The 18,223-nt window shown below is 33.1% G+C and overlaps 1 protein-coding gene across 3 annotated transcripts in view; it reads right to left on the bottom strand.

The window, feature by feature from the left end:
• Positions 1–1,944: 1,944 nt before the first annotated feature.
• The window catches only part of YTHDC1 (YTH domain containing 1), a 34,942-nt gene continuing 18,663 nt past the window's right edge, over positions 1,945–18,223 (bottom strand). The window contains exons 7-16 of one of the 3 annotated variants that reach the window (XM_036264260.1): positions 17,479–17,587; positions 17,273–17,390; positions 13,043–13,127; positions 11,904–12,070; positions 9,339–9,421; positions 7,936–7,972; positions 7,800–7,839; positions 7,627–7,689; positions 6,050–6,184; positions 1,945–3,033 (exon numbers count right to left, since the gene is read on the bottom strand). In XM_036264260.1, coding sequence (XP_036120153.1) covers positions 2,809–3,033; positions 6,050–6,184; positions 7,627–7,689; positions 7,800–7,839; positions 7,936–7,972; positions 9,339–9,421; positions 11,904–12,070; positions 13,043–13,127; positions 17,273–17,390; positions 17,479–17,587 — 1,062 coding nt within the window. In that variant the 3' untranslated portion in view covers positions 1,945–2,808. Of the gene's footprint in view, positions 3,034–6,049; positions 6,185–7,626; positions 7,690–7,799; positions 7,864–7,935; positions 7,973–9,338; positions 9,422–11,903; positions 12,071–13,042; positions 13,128–17,272; positions 17,391–17,478; positions 17,588–18,223 lie in introns of all 3 variants that reach the window. The other 2 variants (XM_036264243.1, XM_036264250.1) reach the window with 2 other exon arrangements.

Here is an 18,223-nt window from a genome sequence, read left to right as displayed (position 1 = left end):
TAAGTCCGTCAGAGAATACCATATGATTTCCATGTGAAATCTAAAGAATATAATAAATAAAGAAAACAGACTCATAGAAACAGAGAACAGACCGATGGTTTCCAGAGGGGGGAGCACTGGGGGACTGAGTCAAAAACTTTGTTTTTGAAGGGATTTAGAAGTACAGATTGATAGTTGTAATATATTCATAAGATGTATTACAGCATAGGGGATATAGTCAATAATACTGTATGGTGTCAGACAGGTACTTGAAATAACAGGGGGATCACTTTGTAAAGTATGCAATTGTCTAACTGCTATGCTGCACATCAGAAACAAATATAATACTGAATGTAAACTGTAACTGAAAAATAAAATTAAATTACTGGGTGAAAACAGGAAAAAAAAAAGTTAACTAGACACTAAGCTTCTTAACTCCCAAAATACAAGACACAGGTTAACAACTGATTGAATACTTTAGAAAAACACTTGTTAGTAAGGATGCTTAAAAGAAGTATGTTTAATATCCTTAGAACCTAGCACCAACATTTTAAACATTAATTTTTATTTTATTTTTTCCAAGAGATGAGGTAGCTCCAGAAATACCAAATTATATAAAAATACAGATGGAATCTTGGCTCTATCAGTGACTACCTTTAATCTTGGGCAAGTTGTTAGCCTCTCTAGCCCTGTCTCCCTATCTATAAAAATAGGAAGTGGGGCCCTGGCCAGTGTGGCTCAGCTGGTTGGGCACTGAATGGTACAGGTTCTATTCCTTGTCAGGGCATTTGCCCAGGTTGCGGGATCTCATTGGGGAGTGCAAGAGGCAACCGATCGATGTTTAACTCTCACATTGATGTTTCTCTCTCTTCCCCTTCCTCTTAAAAACCAATAAAAATTTTAAAACCTTTAAAAATATATAGGAATGGGATGTTATATGAAGACTAAAAAGTCAGTACTGTATATGGTAGCACAAAGTGCCTTTACATACTAAGTGCTTAATATAATTTATCATGTCTTATGATTACTATTATTTTAGAAATATTACTTTAATATTAACTTACCAGTTTAACATTTTGGTGATTCCTCTGCATTTTAGAAATTAGAGTTTAAGAACTTAAAAAATTAAAAACCTTAGATATTAACTTGTGTAACTTACTGATGAATACAAACAAAATGTCAGTGAAATGACTTACGTTATATTACCAACTGGTTTAATTAACGGCAATGCTGAAAATAGAACCAAGGTTTCCTAACACCCAGTAAAATGTTCTTTCCTTTCTGCCATACTTCAAGGTTTAAAATAAATCCTTATGCCTTATTTTTCAAATAGGTAAATAAAACTACTAGTAGTGAGTGAATAGGAAAATATTCTAAATGACAGTGAGAATATAAAATCAAACTGATAATTTTAAATACCCTTCTAGAGTTAAGTTCCTGCATTCCCCTGTTCAGACCTACATAAATATAAACTAAATGTAAAATTGAGCACAATTATAATACTATGAAAACAGGAAAAATGTGGTCTAATGTTCCAATATTCCAAGTGTTCAAATATTCAACCTAAGAAATGCCAAAATTTCAGGAATAATCCACAAAACTGAAATGCAAAAAAAAATCTTCAGCTGCTTTCTTCAGCTGTTGCTCTCTATTTTTAACATGGTTTGTTACTATTGGGAGGAACTGATGGTTAACTTAAAATATGTAACTAACTATAAGAGGGTTACATTTTAAAAGGAAAGTAAAAAACATCCATTAATTAGTTCACTTAACAAAGATGATTACGACAGAAAACCTGAAATAAAAGAACAGTCCTGTGACCAGAATAGATCCTAAAATGTTCAGATTAAATGGTTAGCCAAAATACCAACATATTTCCATTGTGTACCATTAGTTCTTATATTAGAAATAGAAGTAAGCTTTTAATATAATTGGCCTAGGTCAATCATTTCCGCTAAAATATGCAAAAACAGGCAAATGGGGTTTCTATAATTCCTAAACACAAAAAACATTCTTTTATATACACCATGCATAATAAAACAAACTATCAAAACAAGAAAGAAAATACAACAGGTAAGTGTCAATCTTTACCAATTTATTTTATACAAAACAGTAGCAATGTAGAATATGGGAATTATCTTCTGCTGCCACACACACAAGTTGTGAACATTCCAAGCCAATGTTTACAGTTTGGAGGGGAAGGCTAAACAATAGCATCAACCATGCTACTGAACATAGGAATTTTTTATTGAAAAAGATTAAAAATTAGACAGCAAGGTCTTCATAATATTGCTCTCATCATTGAAGACTGAAGAAAAATAAAAAGTCACTTAAGATTTAAAAAAACGAGGGAAAGGCTGCTACAACACTGCCATACAGTCAAACCATCATACTTCAATAATTGCATACTTGATAGCAGCATTATTTTTACTGAACCGTGTGCAACTACACTTAGAAACACATCAAAGCAAAATATCATGGCAGTCATCAATCAAAATCCAAAAGAAAGCAAAGAAAAAAATAACTCTAGGATGAACACACTATAAGTAGATGAACATTTATGGATATTAAATCAATATCTACATTCTTGGACTGTTCCATTCTGCCCCAATACAAGTGTCAACTCAAACTGTCAACTGTGCATTTTTTGGAGGATTTGAGTTTTTCCAGTTCTTATTATACTGCATGCTTGGAACAAAAAGGGTCATAATAAATCCTTCTACACAATGAACTTTAAGTAGACAGCTGAAAATAAATTTACTACTTGTAAACACACAAAAAAAATACAAGATTTTTTATCTTTAAACAATCAGTGCTTCCAAAAGCGCATTATCTTCTGTATCGACCTCTCTCCCCTCGGTCTCTGTCCCGATCACATAATCGTTCTCTTTCTCTTTCTCTATCACGTCCTCTATCTCGCTCTCTGTCTCTTCTGTTATCTCTGGGGCGGTCTCTCTCTCGTTCCCGGTCTCTTTCACGGGGTCTACTTCTCCGACCACTGACAACAGCTTGTGTGCGACGAAGGAAATCATCAACCCTCATATCATAATCATGCTAGAAAAGGTAAAAGAAATTGCTTAGGTACATCAGAAATTGAATGGAATTTATGAGTCTCTATATTGTAATTATTATCTTGCAGAAAGAAAGACTCTAGAGAAATGCACTAATGCAGTAATTCACAGAATGTAATTATGACATTTAGAAACAAGATTTTGATGTTTAATTAGATACCTACAACAGAGAATTATACATATCTCATTAAAAATAACTTCATGCAGTTTCCGAATGTAACCTAAATGACTTTTCCATCCAATCCCTTTATTTATTTTTTTAATCCTCACCCAAGGATATTTTTCTGTTTATCCGACAGAGTGAGAATGAGGGAGAGAAAATGAGAGAAACATTGATGTGAGAGGGACACACTGACTGGCTGCCCCCTGCACAACCCCGACCAGGGCCAGGGACGAACTGCAACCAAGGTACATGCCCTTGACCAGAATCAAACCCGTGACTCATTGGTCTGTCAGCCGATGCTCTAACTGCTGAACAAAACCAGCCAGGGCTCCATCCAGTCCCTTTAAATAAGAGTTAGGCCAAAGTAATCAACCACTTATGACCATCAATCACATCATGCATATACATGCTAACAATTATGTTAAATGTCGTCAATGTTTATCTGTAACAGGCAAATCCTACTAATAATTTCCTCCTTTGATTCTACAAACATGAACCAAATTCTACATAAGGTAAAATCAGGAATTCCCATATTCCAGATTTTATCAAACTAAACCATTGTTGATGACAAACAATTTATAAAACTTGATAGAATTTTAAGAAAATATGTCCTTCAGGTAAGATTCTGGAGTTTATTCCACACAAAGCTAATACTGTACAAAAGGCTGAGGAGAGCAAAAATAAGATGAGCAACTGTCCAAGTGAGATGTAAGTTGTCATTGTCACTAATTCTAAGCTTGACTCCTGCTCTAGCTTTTCCTTTCTTCTCACTTTTAGTTAACTTAGTCTCTTTTCCAAAGTCAGCATAAATAATATAAAGATTCAAAAACACAATTCCACATTACCTTTCAGATATAATGAATATGTGAGCATTACATAAGCATTAGTCAGGATTCTTAAACTGCTTTACTGAATATTAAAGAGGCTAATAAGATATGACTTCCAGGATTTTTATCTTTGTTAGGATAAAGCAATGATTTTCAACTGGTGTGCCTTAAAACATGCAATGCCTATTTAATCAGGGACACTGACCTCTTTCCCTTAGACTGTCAAATAAAAAAATGACAGCTAGCTGGTATGCCTCGGTGGACTGAGAGTCATCTTATTGACTGAGAGGTCCTGGTTCAATTCCTGGTCAGGGTACATGCCCGGGTTGCAGGCTCGATCCTCAGTAGGGGACATGCGGGAGGCAACCAATCAATGTTTCTATCTCACATTGAATTCTCTCTCTCCCTCTTCCTCTCTAAAAAAAAAATCAATAAAAACATTTTTTAAAAAAGACAAAGGCATCCAGCCAGTGTGGCTCAGCAGTTGAGCGTTGACCCATGCACCAAGAGGTCACCGGTCAGGACACATGCCCAGGTTGTCGGCCCAATCCCCAGTGGGGGGCATGCAGGAGGCGGCCAATCAATGTTCTCTCTCATTGATGTTTCTATCTCTCTCTCCAAAATCAATAAAGAAAAAAAAATTTTTTTAAATAAAAAATGACAAAGGCCAACGCAATAGCCATCTGGCATAAATGCCTGCCTTGAACCATAAATATACAGGTCACATAACAGAGTTGCATCTTACTGGTCATGTTGTATAATAAGGTTGTATCTGATTAGTTAATTTTTGGTACCAGAAATCCTTGCAAGTATAGGCACCTGATTTTTTAAAAAGTCACTTTGGAGCAAAAAGGTAGGCAATTACTACTATTATCATTACTATTTTTTATAAATAAATCAATTTATACTTGTTTTTTTGTCAAATCTGCAAAAAATGTATTTTTCTGGTGTGCTACAGGATTTTAGTAATTAGTTTATGTGTACTGTGAGGTGAAAAAGACTGAAAATCACTGGGATAAGAAAATAAATGACAATAATGAAAATATCTCAAAAACAGGCTAGACTAGGAAACTAATGGGCAGACCAACTGGCTCTTCATCTAAGTGGGAAGATAAAAGGATGTTAATTTCACTCATTGTTGGGGATTAGAGGTTGATGGTTGAAATCTCAAACTGTATATCCTATTTTAACAATCAAACTACCCTTTTAAAGCTACCAAACTTATATACAAAGAAATTATGCTAACAAGCGCCAGGAGACAATTTCACTTTTAAAAATAAACTACTATTGGGGAAAAAATTGAATACCATTTCATAAACAAAGTCAACCTGATTAGAATAATAAAAATTCAAAAAACTCAAACTAGAGATATTCTTTCATTCATCCTCTTCTGAAGTGATCAAAAAAAGCTTTCACATCAACCATATCAAATTATTAGAACCAGTAACTACTAAAGTACTATTTACTTCTCTGCCGCATTTCTTAATGTGTTTGTCATTTGCCAGCATCATCATCGGAACCAGAGATAGAGGTGAAACAATTTACTTGGTTACTAGTTTTAACAAACTTTGGTAGAAACAAATGACTAAATGAGATTGGAGATTTATATGTTAACTAACTAAATATACACCACCTGTCCTATTAAAATTGAGTCAGAATATACAAAAAGCTTAGAAATGACTATTTGCAATAATATTAATTACACAATTATAATCGACAACACCAGTATAGAAAGAAAATATCATAGTATACCCCTAGGTAACAGCTATATGTTAAGAGTTGCCTCACCTTAAGCCATTTGTGTTTGATCAGTAGAAGAAATATAGTCTATTTAAATAATCCAAAGAACTCAGCCATTTTAAATAAAAGCAAGTTGTGAATTACTCCAAAAGTTTGTAGTAAGAATATGAAACAGTCCACAATTCAACCTAATCTGGAAGCCTCCACATTTAAATTATCTACAGAATTCTAAGTAGTTCCCTCACACTTTTGCATTTTTATGCACTTACTACTCGTTTATCTCTGTATCTTGCTTCATGTGGTACTGGATGATGTCCTGAGTAGGGGGGATGAGCTTGAGGAGGTGGAGCATGGTGCTGATAGTAAGGATGGTGTGGAGGTTGTTCCATTCCAGGATAAGGAGCCTTAAAAGAAAACCAAATAAAAAAAGTCCACTTCCATAAGCATGTACCAAAGCATTCTTATAAACAAACCACTCTTAGAATTCCCCTACCCAAACCACTCATTCCAAACAATTAATTAAATCTATACCAGCCATCTACTTTGATGGCACAAAGGTTCTTCAAAATACCCTTTATTTACTTGCTGAAAATATGTCTATAATAAACTCTAGTCATATATCTTACAAGATTTAACATGTTTACACTTTTATACAATATCACTTAAATACTAATAGAAATAGCAATCCCTTACATACTATCATAAACACTTTACATGTCTCCTTCAATTCTCACAGCATCCATATGATATAGATACTATTATTCCTATTTTACAAAAGGGGAAACCGAGGTAACAACTGGTTGGGTACTCGGCTTAAGATCACATTGCTAATAAAGGAGTGAAGCTGGGACACAATATAAGGCAATCTGGTTCTATAATCAGTGATCTTAACAACAATGTTGGAAAAAAACCTTCTAGGAACTAATGAACTTTTAAATTAATTAGGGCAAATCAAAGGTCACTTCCCTTGTTAGTGCCAAAATGTTATTAAATATTTTTTATTTTTAAAATTTTCACAGAATTTAAAAGGAAAAAAACCTTATAATTTATCTATCTGTATATAGTACCTTAAGTAAAACAAAAGTCAGATCAAGAGGCCACGTTACAGGTAGTATTATGGTTTTTTTTTCTTTTAAAGGGTAACAAATAGTAAGAACGACATAAACTTGTAAGTTTTTTATTTCTTGGGAATTAATGCTTTAGCTATCCTCAATATCTTAAAATATATTCTAAGAAGAATATTCAGAGTTTTCTTAATAGAAAAAATTAAAAATCAGAAACAGGGTTTAATTAACTTAGTTTATATGAAGAATTTACTGAACATTAGGATCAGGCACTATCCTCAACTTTACATGTATTTTTTAAGGTTAGCTTCTCAACAATCCTATGAGACTATGCTATTAAATTTTAAGCCATACAAGGATAGGTATAACGTCCATTTTGTTCACCAATGTATACACAGAGCAAGCACAGTGCCTTGCAGAGAGTAGGTACTAAATATTAGTTTGATGAGCCAAAGAACAAATTAATGCCTACTGAGTTTTCAAGGAAAACTAAGAAAGAACTTGCCTGAGGTCAGAATTGAGAAGGTAAGGTTTATGAACCCAGGGAGAGTTTGCGCCACTAGCCACTACAATAATAAATCATAACCCTTATCAATTAAGCCTGTTAACACAAATCAAATAATTCATTAAATCTTTAGTTTTAAAAACAGCATGTAATTATTTACCAAAGATATAAATTTTAAGTCTCTTAATGGATAACTGTTAATGATCATATTCCACATAAACACTCAAAATATATGAAACTGCAAATAAAAAACAACTTGCAAAAATAGAATACAAACCATTCCTTGCCAAGGTGGTGGTGGTCCCATGTTATGAAATTCCCTCACATAGTCATTGTAGGACTAAAATAAAAGATGATAATGTCAATACCAAATAAAAATCAAACCCAGAACTACAAAATAAATCAGTTCCTGATTTTATGTTCATTTAATATATGAAGTGAAATGCTTACCCCATTTAAAAACACATCTCGGCGAACTCCTGAAAATCGTCTGTTGGGAATAAGATTTGTGAAACTAAATTCAGGTAATTCATAAACTAGTTCCAAGAATGTAATTCAAAACTAAGCAAGAGTGAACCCAACTTACCTGTCTACTTCCTGGTATCGTGGGTCCTTTAAATACCCTGTTCAAACATCAAGCATTTTAGTAAATCAAACTTATAGTTTTTATTACGGCATCATAATTAAACCTTCCTTACCACTCATCTCAATTCTTCCCATGAATATAGTGATGCTACTAAGTGACGCTATGATTGTATTATTCCGTTTTCAGATTTTCTTCTCAGATTACATGATAAGGTAGGAAGTAATTATTTACTGATACCACAGAATTATAAACCGCTAGAGAGGTTTTCATATGGATCTTCTGATGCTATTGTATTATTCCATTTTCACATTTTCTTCTCAGATTACTTGATAATCTAGAAAGTAGTAATTTACTGGTGTCACAGGATTATAAACTGCTAGAGAGGTTTTCATATGGATCTTCTAAATCCACACCCCAGTTTTCGCTAGATAGAAAATTTCTTCATTCTGCACCATAAGGAAGGTAAGGGCAGAGGAAGTATCTTGAGGACACTGTAATAGAATTTCTTTAAAACAAATGTTCACCATCTACCTGAGTATACAGAGTCTTGCTAAGTCAACCACAATATTTTTTTTTAAATGCGAACTTAAAGAGAAGAATAACAAAAGTGCAAAAGAAAGATGGGTACATTTAAAATGAAAGAACCATGGTGATAACATTCTTTCCCACCTTCTTTTAGTAAGGCCTCAGCAAATTAAAACACAAAAAATTTGAGTGGCCATGTTATTGAAGAAAAACTAATTTCATTCTCTGTAATACCCCATTTTGGAGAAGAATGAGGTTTATCAAGCCACTTGTTATGTAATAGTGCTGGTAATGCTTACTAATACCAATTTTCAAATTGCCTAATTTTTATAAATGTATCACTGTTTAAAATAAGTATTTTCTCATAAATACAGTAGCCCTTTTTAAAATTCCGTTAAGGAAAAGACTAACTTTAAAAGCTGGCTTTTAGATTACAAACAAAATACTTTCCATTCCTCTCTAAAACCATGAAGTTAAAGATTTTAATTTTTAAAAATATAGCATAATTTCAGTTTCCAATCAAAGCTATATACCACATGAAATACTAAATAGCACAGATAATAAAACGCATATGGAGTATAAGATTATTGCTTTCACTGACTACACCTAACCTTGTGCAGTAATTAAAATGAGCAATTTCAGGTAATAAACAGATTTATGATAATGAGTCACACTAGAATAGCTTAGACAACCTCAATAAAGTAGAGGAAGAATTACTAGGTGAGGACGATTAATAATTTTCTAAAGTTTAAGTAGTCACGCCCTAGTTTTCACACGTTTAAAACTATACAATTACAACAGAAGTTTTTGTTGTTGGTGGTGGTGGTGGTGGTTTAGTAATTTTAAGTCAAATATCTGCAGGATTATAAAATATTAACCTGGTCTCTGGTGAAACTCAGGGGCATAGTCAATCCTTGGTTTCTTTCTGCTGTTATGAATATCATAATCTTCTGGTCGACGCCTACACAAATTAGACATATTAGAAATTAAACCAAAAACTGCTGGGAGAACAAATAGCAAAGCAAGAGTTTCTGACAGAAGTACAGAGAATTGCCCATTAATTACTTTAAAATAAAACCCAAATTTGTGCTAAACAAATAATCTTAAAATCAATCTTTAAACATATTGTTGGAAGTAGATATTCTCTGCAGTTCTCATGCTATGATGAGACAATTGGAAAAGTAATCTGCTCAAAATACGTAAATCACATTTTAGTACTCTAAACAAAGGTGAATGAGCCACCCTCAAACTAATGTAAATATCCAGTTTAACAATTCCAAAATAACGTCTCTGTTCAGGAAAAAAATAAAGGGAAAAAAAAAAATACTCTAACATCATTACACAATAGGTAACTTTTAAATCTATACATTTAAACTTACTAATGTCATTTTAGGATAAGTCTCAACAAAATTAAGAAATTTTAAAAATATTTTTCTTTGGCTTTATACAAAATTATACTTTTGACATCGTCATACAGAAAATTTGATACTTATTAAAAGTGATTTTACAGAAAAGTTTTGATAATCTTAATACTTTAAAAAATAAATTTCTGTATTTAATAACATTTAAAAATTAAGGGAATTTCTTCCAGAGACAATGCCTTAAAATAAACTGGAAAGTAATGGGGCAGAGTTTTAACAGAGTTCATAAAAGAAGTTCAAAGAGTATTCTTTAGAAGGGGAAATTTTATTCTCTGCAGTGTTGCTCTTTACTAAGTCTTTCATAAATCTTAAAGGTTACTGTAATACATCATTAAATACACTTCATTTTACTTAGCATTTAAGAAAGAGCTACACAAAATTTTTAAAATCCAAGTTTTTAGGTAATAAATATATCTTTTTAGCCTTAATGTCTAATAAACTCTACCAAAAACTCTGTCAAATAACCTGGCATCACTAGTTTTCCAGCTATTTCTCTGATTAACTGCTTTCATTAACTTTTTTAACACAAGTTCATGAAAACTGTAAACTCAATAACCCCAAACCCCATCCCCCAACAGAATAACACAGATGCATCTACAATATATAAGACTAAGAAAATTAAAAGCTGGTTAAAAAATAAACATACCGCTTTCTTGTAGTTTGGGAAGTGCATTTACGACCGGTATAAAACATGATAGTAACAGTTCATATAGTAGTCCACTACTGACTTTAAGCTGTAAGCCACATACATATATGGAGGCCCTGGCAGGCTTGAGAGAAGGTGTAGTGGTGTAATAAGTATAGTTTGCAGTCCATTGCAAAACTGAGGTAAAAACTTCAGTTGTATGTACTGTATTGCACTGGAAACCTCTTAGCTTAAAACTTCAAAAGACATCTTGTCGCTCAGTCCTTTTAGGCCAAAAATAAGGGGGCTCTGCCAGGTTTCCTCCTACCTACTCGACAGTGTCCTTTTTAAGCTCAAAGAAATGGGGACTCTTGTTGGATTATCTGTACCTACCACAGGATGTTTCCATCAAAAGGAAACTTAACCAAAGGTTTCATCCCATCAACCATACATCCAACAGTCTTTAGCAGAATATTTTAGATTAGTTGTATGCAAATCTATACAGGGGAAGGTGTTGGGTAGAAGGGCTTAAATCAGTCCTTTGCAAAGACTTCTCCAATTCTGTAACAAGTTAAACCCCCTTTTCCTGGAAAGTGATGTTTAGTTCATAAGGTAGTGATCAATAACCATGGCGATCCTCTAAAAAACACTTTTAAGTCCACAGGTACTGCCAGCATCTGGAAAAGTTGTAAACAGACACAGCAACAGCCCTTCTTTTTGGTTTGTTGCCGGGTCTCCCAGGGCCACTTGATCCCCTCTGGAAAGGACCTACTGTTTTCAGAAGCTCAGCAAGATGTATGAATTCACTGGGTACATGTTAGAGAATATTTGGCAATGGGGTTAACAACATCACGGTGATAAAATTTGAAACAGTCCCAATAATGCTCCTCTTGAATATCAAAATAACTTAAAATATTTTATCCTCTAAAATGAGGCGTCATCTTCTGAAAAAATATTAGTGATCCTTTATAAAAGTCCCATATCTCATAAGGCTTATCCAGAGACATACCTGCAAGAAAAGGCTTTTTACAAAATATTAACATTTTTTGTGAATAAAGACTTCCTCCTTTCTAGCCTGTTCTTAGCAACAAAAGCCTACCTCATTTCAATTTTATACATTGAATTATCAGAATATTGACTAATCTAAACTGGTTATATTACTCTTTAGAAAATAACTTTTTCTGTATAAGGAAAGATCCCCATTTTCCTCTTGAAAAATGACTGAGACCAAGGTGACCATGTGAAATCCTCAATGAAGCCACAAACTAGTCCATGCAGCTTGATTTGAGGATTTTCTCTTTCTTCTTTATCGCAGGACAAACTTTTGACGAATCACATTCCTCCATCATGTTATTCTGATACATGTGCCTATTATCAGTCCAAAGAACGTTTCTAACCTTCCCACATCCCGGACTGGTTCTCGACGGGATGGACGTCCTCTTGATCGGGGCTGAGAATGCATTCTTCTCTTGTGACGCATTTTATGAATGACCTGATACAAGTCAATACTTTCATCGGGGGGAAATAGAAGACAAAGCTGGGTTCCACATTCGAGTTCAATTTCCTAGAATAGAAAAGTAGTAAGTTACAGAATGAAAATAGAAGAATCTATAACTTGCATTTTCCCGATGTACAAGAACAAAAACAGACTGTTTTGGGGGCTTCCTTCCCAAAGTTAGTGATCACGTGGGACAATTATAAACTTCCTTGTAAGGTTTAAACCTTTCAGCAGTGTTTCATGTACTTAATAAGGGTAAAAATAAAAAGTGTAGAACCTCTAAAGTTAAAATATACAAATGCAGTTGCTTAAAACTCTGAGACAATCAACCTCTGCAAATTATTTCTTTGTACAAAATACCGAAATATCAGGACAAATCTACCCATCCATCTCAACACAGGGGAAAAACATGTATGTTAGTGTGTGCAAACAACTCCGATTAATTTACAAACTGCTAAATGCACTGAAATATATTAGACTAACTACAAAGGCATACTAACCTATGGGCTTTTAAAAATTAAGTTTTATTTTCCAACATTTTCACTTACGAGAGATGAAAACATTACTTCTGGTTCAAAATTACCTACAGAAACTGTAAGGGTCAAAGGTTCTAGTTTATTTTAAACAACTGCACACTTTTAATGTCATTTGCAGACTTGAAAATCTGAGTATATCTACTGATCCTTTTACAAAGCTACCTACTAGTCAGAAAACATAAGCAAAGGTGTTAACTGACATTTCCAAAATGTATACAAAGTTCAGAATAATAATATAATGAAAAGCCATTTAAAATCAGGTAATTTTCTTCAAAAACTTTTCCTTCAATTGCATTAGTGAAAGTGTCATATAGAGCTTCTAAAATTATGGAGGTCTTATTAATCAGTCATAATCACAGTAATCATAAACTCCATATAAGAACATTTTCCCTTAATCTTGCACACAAATTCTTACAAAAATGGTTTAAAATGTCCTTCAACACAGATCACAAAAAAAGATTGATTAGATATGTTTTTTAAAGAATCAATTCAAACAACACACCTGTCCATCACGCCCAATCTTTACTGGTTTATGTTCATTCCAAGGATTGGTGAGATGAGCCGACTTGGTGAAGGGTAACTCACGCCTAAATACAAAGTAATAGTAATTACATTCTTTTACAGAGTTTTTTAAGGACCTTTTATTACCTTCATAGTACATATTAATGATGATTTAAATGTGACTAAAATTTAAAGAATCATTTAGACTGATAAGAGTTTATTCCCCAGAAAAGGAACTCCTTCAGGGATGCACCCTTTCCACATTCTCAATTTTGAGTGTACTCAAAAAAAAGCTACATAATATAGTGATTAAGAACATGAGCTTTGAAACTAAGACAATATGGAGTTTGAGTTCCAGCTCTCTTTTAAATTCTCTGAGCCCATTTCTTCATCTTATACACAGTATTTGTTTTAAGTAGTTTGCAAATGAAATGACATATAAACTGTTTAGTCTATTTCTTGAATCTTTGTATTAAACTGTATTTTTTTATTGGCTGATCAACAAAGAGCTGAATCTTAACCAGGTAGTTAATACCAAATAAAAATAAATATCCCCTATCCTTGGTTTCAGGGCTGCTTTCCCAGATTTAAGTGTTCTCCCCCTTTCAATAAGGCAATTAATCATTACCCATCATCCATAGAATGGCTTTTTTTTTTTTTAATTGATTTTTTAGAGAGAGAGAGATTGAAACATCTATGTAAGAAAACATCAATCGGCTGCCTCCTGCACACAACCCCTACCGACCGGGAATCTAACTGGGACTTCTCAGTCCATGGGACACTCAATCCAATAAGCCACACTGGCTGGGCCATAGAATGGCTCTTAATACTGGTGTTTATCTACAAATCTATGAATTTGCATGTATGAGCTATGCCCTCCACTTACACAAGAGTGCAGTATTGTATACGATTTTAAACAAACTCTAACTCCTCTCTAAGCTGTAGGGCAAAATGGTCCAATCAACTTAAAAAACATGTCCTGTATTTTTCTATTTCTTTATCAACACAGCACAGTGCTGAATGCAAATATGGCATGTAATAAATACTTGTTATTTGTCAAGGAGTAATAAAAAATTAACAGCATTTGATAAGATTTTACTTATTTGTGCATAAAATGAGTAATGCTAAATTAAATTCTTTAAAGAACTAGTATATGTACAATACAAATGAAACTGCTCAGCCAAAGGATATATGTAGATGAACATGGTAAAGAACTGCTTTCATTCCTACTCTTTTTTTCCCCACATCTATCATAGAATAAACAAGCACACACAATTATTTCGTAAAAGAGTTGGTACAATGAATAGAATACAAAAGTTTTTAATGTGAAGGTCACACATCTCTTTTGGAGAGAAAAAGAATCAGAAAATGCTTCCTGGAAGAAGTGGCATAGGTATAAGCCTAAAAGACAAGTGACTGGTGATAGGTCCAATGTAGAATGGTAAAGCAGGGTTATGACATTTAAAGCAATGAGAAGGGCTTGGAGCAAAAGCAAAATGGAGAAGAAAAAGCATAAGCTGGTCTAGTGGACAAGCTATATAACCACTTATTTTAATCTTACATGAATTTTCTTAAAGATGAATATTGAATGCTCAAGTTTTATGTAACATTCTTAAACTTTAGAAAAAATTCTGACATTTACAGGGAAAGAGAAGTATATCTAAAGTTATAGTAACAAGGTGGCATGCTCTGTGGTGGTGGTGATGTGAATGTATGAGGGAAGTGGACAGTGAGGGATGAATGTGCCCACTAGGTAGTACTAAACATTAGGATTCTTAGTCTAATATACATCTTATTTTACACATTGAAGGGTGGTACAAGAATGCACAAAATCTTAATAAGATGAATTATTTGGGTTTGTATCTCTTCTGTTGCTAAATGCATTTCAAACAAGTTGGTAAAATAGCCAATAAATCAATAAAGAAGAATATAAAAAAAAAAAACCCTAATAAATGAGCCTACCTTCTAAAATTTGGAAACAAATTTGCTTATCAATAATTTGAAAATAAGGTTAAAAGAACAAGTCACGTTCAAAACAAAATTTGTTGCAACCAATCTAAAACTGGGAAATTATTTTTCTCCTATTCCTAAAAAAGCATGATCTCCAAGTATTTTCCAGTGACTCCACTAATATTTCTAATCATAGAAACAGACTAAAAAGCTTGTCTTTAGGCCTTTACAGTTTTATCTATCCGAAACAATAATGCCTATATCTGCAAGAAATAATTGGCACCTTGTTTTCTCTATAGACAAAAAAATAATGCCTGTATCTGCAAGAAATAATTGGTACTAGATTTTTTAAAATTTTATAACTTTATTGATTATAGTTTAATTATAACAATTACAACTTTAATTCTAAGAATTATGAATTTATATTTAAAAACCCCCTGCCCTGGCCAGTTTGGCTCAGCGGTTACAGCGTTGGCCCACAGACCACAGAGTCCCAGGTTCAGTTTCCGCTAAGGGCATGTACCTCAGTTGCCATCTGTCATTGGCCCCGGCTGGGGTCATGTCGGTGGCAGCCACTCGATGTGTTTCCTCACATCAATGTTTCTCTCTCTCTCCCCCTCCCAGTCTATCTGAACATAAATGCAAAAAAAGTGTTGTCGGGTAAGTTAAGTAAATAAATAAATAACAAACCTGGAGTGGAGTAGGATTATCATCCACACTTTAACCACCCTCACATTACAGCCGACATTATAATTATTTTTTCATGTGTTACATCTTTCCATTTTGTAACATGGACAAATATTTCTGCATATTACATGTAAGTAAGAAATCATAATTACTTAACCAATTTCCTATGTGGGAGAATTTAGATTACTTCTAATTTTTCCCTCTAGAAAGGAATGATAGGATAAGTAATGATGATATATTTTTATGCATACAGCTTTTTGCTACTCTAGTAACAATCAACCTAATACATTATTTCCACTATATCACTGTCCATGTATCTACAAAGTTCCTCACTGTCCCATAGTAAACTCCTTAGGTTGGCCATATTACTCTATCTTTGCCTTCTGGTCTTCTCTTTACTATCTGCTTCATAAAAAGGTGGCTCTCTATCCCACCTACAAAACCCTCCCGCCCCCCATTTCTATTTTCATGTTCTTCCTTGTGCTACTCTGTCTTCTTGAATATGAATAGCATTTTTTTTCCTTATTATTCTTATCCAATTCCACCATCCTCATCAAAATCCAACACTTAAGCCAACATATAATTTAGAAAATATTAGCAGGGTTTTTTCCAGGTAATTTTTATTAACTAAAAAAATAATTTTATAGATAATAGATCAGTATATGCCATATAAAGTTCACTTAAATAATTAGCTCTACATGTGTTTAAATAACTTTCTAGGCCCAAGATGGGGCTGCTATTGCCCAGGATGCCACATCAGCAAACAGAAACTTAAGATATTCTTTGATAGGCTTTCTCACCCCAAACAAGGTTGACAGTGTGGACACAGCCAATTAGGTATTTTCTATTTGTTTCTCCCTGTCCTTTATTCTTTAATTCTGTGAAAGATTTCTGCTTTCTGCTCTATTTCACAGTTCTCCATAGGAGACTGTCGATTTCATGTAGTGTTCAAGATTTGTTTGTTTCAACTAAATTTACTTCTTTAACTACTTTTTAAACAACGTACAAGCATTCAGTCAGTAAGGACATAATAGTGGTAATAACTCAGTGTTCAAAATAAATCTTTTACTAATAAACATATTTAAATCCTAATTACTCCAATTTCCAAAAGATCACAATGCCAACTAAGCATCGTTTTCTAGCTTTCTTAAAAAAACAATTTGTTTACAACTAGTCACATCCAAAATGTTAGCAAAGAGTATTTTTCCATTCCACAGTAAATAACATGTTAAATCACTAAAATTGCATAGACATATGACAGATAACATTCCAAACTGTCTGATCCATGATAAATTTACTGCTATCTTACTAATACAAATAAAGTACATAAAACTCTTAACTAAACCTTTGTACTTTGCTTCCTATATTAGACTATGAAGGCAGTAAACAAGATAAACTAAACATAGTGATTGATGTTATTTTTATTTTAACACTGTTCAATTTTATGATCCAAATCAGCCTAGAAATAAGACCTCCCCCCCAAAATAACCAGAGAATGATAAATTAAAACTAAACAACCATAGAGTTTTAATATTATTCCCAACTGGTAGCCCATTCATTCAAAATAAGGGCAGTAACTTTCATTGTAATTTACCTGCAAATCCAGTCAATTTTAAAGACACCTCCCAACATTTTAGCATTCATTCCTGCTGGAAGCACCCAATGTATAGGAGATCCTCCATGATGTGATTCTGAAGAAAGTCTTGCAAATCCTAAGGAAATCAAATCACAACATAATATAAAAATACTAATACAGTATAATCAATGTTTTTACATATCCAAATTATTTTTATTCTTTACCTTGAAATTTTCCACTCTCTCTGACAGAAAATATTAAGATAACACTTCTTGCAGATCTGAATGCAGCATTTAATTTCTTCTCATTTACTGGCAGCGTGGACCACACACCCTATACAAATGATGTTAAAGACAGTACAGGTTGAAATTAATGTAAATCTTTCATATTTCCTGTTATATTCCTATACAAATGATGTAAAGACAGTACAGGTTGTGATTAATGTAAATCTTTTATAATTTCCTGTTATATTTGCAAAAGACCAAAGCTACCAATACTGTTGTACTTTAAGTTCAAGTAAGCTCTAATAAAGAAAGGTCTTATTTATCAGCTGTCAAAATAATCTAATAATTTTTTTAAATTCAGGAAAAATATGGAGAAAATTACCAACCTTAACAAACTCATTAGTACACATTGGGGTGGAATTTTCTATATAATAAAAATAATCACCTACAATTATTTTACTATCATAGCCATCTACTGTTATGTAAAAACATGTTGTTTGAAGGCGAGTCACAACATATACAACAATTTTTGTCTTGAAAAATCTGTTATTAATAATCAAAATATTGTAAAAGTAAATCTGTAAGTAAAGAATTTCTGTCAAGTTTCCAGCATTTCTCAGTTTTCTTCTACTCATGTTCAAATTTTTTTTTATCAACAGTTTCACTTAAGAGTCCTATGTTCTTTACATAGAGCCAGAAAATAGGTAATTTCCAAAACATTTTAAGCAACTCTTTGTTCATGAAT

This window comes from Molossus molossus, unplaced genomic scaffold, assembly GCF_014108415.1.
Source record: "Molossus molossus isolate mMolMol1 unplaced genomic scaffold, mMolMol1.p scaffold_m16_p_1, whole genome shotgun sequence".
Taxonomy (NCBI): domain Eukaryota; kingdom Metazoa; phylum Chordata; class Mammalia; order Chiroptera; family Molossidae; genus Molossus; species Molossus molossus.
This window is presented reverse-complemented; position numbering and strand designations above follow the sequence as displayed.